This window comes from Engraulis encrasicolus, chromosome 24 (genome assembly GCF_034702125.1).
Source record: "Engraulis encrasicolus isolate BLACKSEA-1 chromosome 24, IST_EnEncr_1.0, whole genome shotgun sequence".
NCBI classification, from domain to species: Eukaryota; Metazoa; Chordata; class Actinopteri; order Clupeiformes; family Engraulidae; genus Engraulis; species Engraulis encrasicolus.
In genome coordinates, this window is record NC_085880.1 from 48731146 (window position 1) to 48733645 (window position 2500).

General features: G+C 46.9%; 1 protein-coding gene across 1 annotated transcript in view; it reads right to left on the minus strand.

The window, feature by feature from the left end:
* thbs2a (thrombospondin 2a) overlaps positions 1-2195 on the minus strand; it is a 62691-nt gene extending 60496 nt beyond the window's left edge. The window contains exons 1-3 of the mRNA XM_063191483.1: positions 1899-2195; positions 1315-1383; positions 1-329 (exon numbers count right to left, since the gene is read on the minus strand). The exon at positions 1-329 is cut by the window's left edge and continues 225 nt beyond it. Coding sequence (XP_063047553.1) covers positions 1-329; positions 1315-1378 — 393 coding nt within the window. The 5' untranslated portion in view covers positions 1379-1383; positions 1899-2195. The remainder of the gene's footprint in view (positions 330-1314; positions 1384-1898) is intronic.
* Between the last annotated feature and the right edge of the window lie 305 nt (positions 2196-2500).

Genomic DNA, 2500 nt, shown 5'->3' on the forward strand with positions numbered 1-2500 from the left:
GTACACCAAATCTAATGTATTAGCGCGACCGTTGGACACGATTTCGAACTGGCGACGGCCGTTGGTGCTCTCCAGACCGACTAAAGTGCCCCGGGAGGCGCGGTCCTGTCGCATGGTCGCCATGAAGATGAAGCCCTCGTTATTCTGCACCTGCAGTAGCAGCTGTTTTAAGGAGGGCGCGCTGACGGAGGGGATCTGGTCGAAGCGGATGAAGCGGTAGGCGGGAGAGTCTCCATCGTGCCCCTTCAGGAGTTTGGCGCCGATAGTCCTGCGGTTGATGTGACTGATGCTGAACAAGTCAAACACGCTCTCGTCCTCCAGCTCAACATCTGGAAGGGGAAAGTGAGAGGAGAGGGGAGGAGAGGAGAGAGAGAGAAGAGGAGAGGAGAGGAGAGAGGACAGGAGAGGCGAGGGGAGAGGAGGGGAGGAGAAGAAAGGAGAGAAGAGGAGAGGGATGGAGAGGAGAAGAGAGGACAGAACAGGAGAGGGGTGGAGAGGAGATGAGATGAGAGGAGGGGAGTGGAAGAAGGGGGGAGGAGATGAGAGAAGCGGAGATCAGAGAGGGGAGGAAAGGAAAGGAACGGAGAGAAGAGAAGAGAACAGGAGAAGAGAAGAGAAAGTGTGCGTAAAGTGGTAATCTTGGTTGAGGTTTTTAGTTGCAGAGTATATAACAGAGATTAAAAAAGACAAAAAAATGACAAGAGCCCAACAATTGTGATATTAAGATACTGTCCATGTCTTGTCTATATTGCGCTAGGGTTAGATGGAGAATGGGTTCACCACCAAATTACAGTCACTAGGCTATAGTTGCCACATTGATTGGCGGAAGGCATTATTTCCACATCATATAGTTCGCATAAAATGTAGCCTAAGTATTGTGTTGACATTTAACGTTTAAGTGAAGGTCAACAATACACAAAAGTAGCCTAGCAAAAAAAACATGAGTCGTGTGTTTTATAGCAACGCATAAGAAACAGATTGGAAACCCGTTACTCTGTGCTCTACTCTAAGTCAGCTGGAGGAGACGCGCTGTCACTGTCGCCTCTATTAACACAGTTCTTAACCGGGTGCTGGATCCCACATGGATAGGCAACGAGAATGAAGCGAATGACGACAGCACTCTTCAGATGTTTCTGTCTTTATTCGCCTCGTAAAACACAGATAAAAAAAATAATTAAGCGAAGGACAGCACTCTCGTAGACGAATAAAGAAAGAAAAAATCTGACGAATGCTGTCCTTCGCTCCTTCATTCACTTAACTTAAGTCAGACATTGACACAGACACTTAAAATGTGACAGTCAGTTGAGTATTTACCTTGAGACTGCGCTGGAGCGCAAACGAGGAGCAGCGGCAGTAAGCACAGCACGCCGAGTCGCATAACTCCTTCAAAGAACACCAGACACACATCACACATCAGCGAAGTTATATTGGAAAGCCAGCTCCATTACATTAAATCATCACGTTTCTTTTGTTTCAGACATGCTAAAGTTTTTATCATACCTCACAGTTCACTAGAAATGTGAAGAATTAATATAACTTTAAGAGATAATGAACGTCATACATCCAGCATAACAGACAACCAAACAGCTAAACATTCATCAATGCAACGACTCAATGCAAACTGTTATTTGTAGTCAGATATGGTAGGCCTAATTAACCACCATCAACCGACGCAAATGCATCGACTCCAAACACCTGAGAGATTGCCGGCCAGGATAACCTTTTTTTTTTCAATGTCACAACTCAGAATTATTAGAGTCATGCGTCCTATTTCCTTAGTCATTTGTCCCTAAAGACAAGAAACCCTGAACATGAATCCAGACCTGCGCATTTGATCATTTTGTCAGAATACTGCAAAACATGCACATTTCACATCTAATTGAATTAAAACGCTTTACCTCTTAACTGGTACAATTCCCCGGTAGTGTAGAAAACAAAAACTTATAGTTCATCCAAGAGAGTTGAACAAAATAAATGGAAAAAATGTGTCCAATATTCTCCCTTCACAGCAGTATGGAAAGCCTTTGAGAGATGGCGCTGCGTAAAGGTAATCCAGTGGGTGCCCGGTAGATAGAGTATCCAGAGAGGAGACCAGACCGGGAGGTGCAATGACTCCAGAGGAGACCAGGAGGTGCAGTGACTGGAGCTGCAGAGGGCTCTGCCTCTTATATTGTGTCTGGAGCTGCCCCTGGGTGTCAGTCAAGTTTAAATGTGGGATGTCTGTCTGCAACGACCATGGACACATCACATTACATAATTCCGTTGCGATAGCGTCATCTGTAGGCTTGTGTAGGATATAGCCTCATGGTCTACCTGTTTTGGGAGACTTGGAGACCCCCTCTCCCCCCCCCCCTTCTCCTCTTATCCCTCTCTCTCTCCTCCTCTCCCCCCTCCTCCTCCCCCCTCTCCCCTCCCTATCTTCCAGCAGGGGCCAGGCTCTAGCCCCGCCCCTTAGACCTGCAGCCTGCCTCGCACTGAGGGATGCTGAGCAGCGCTAACT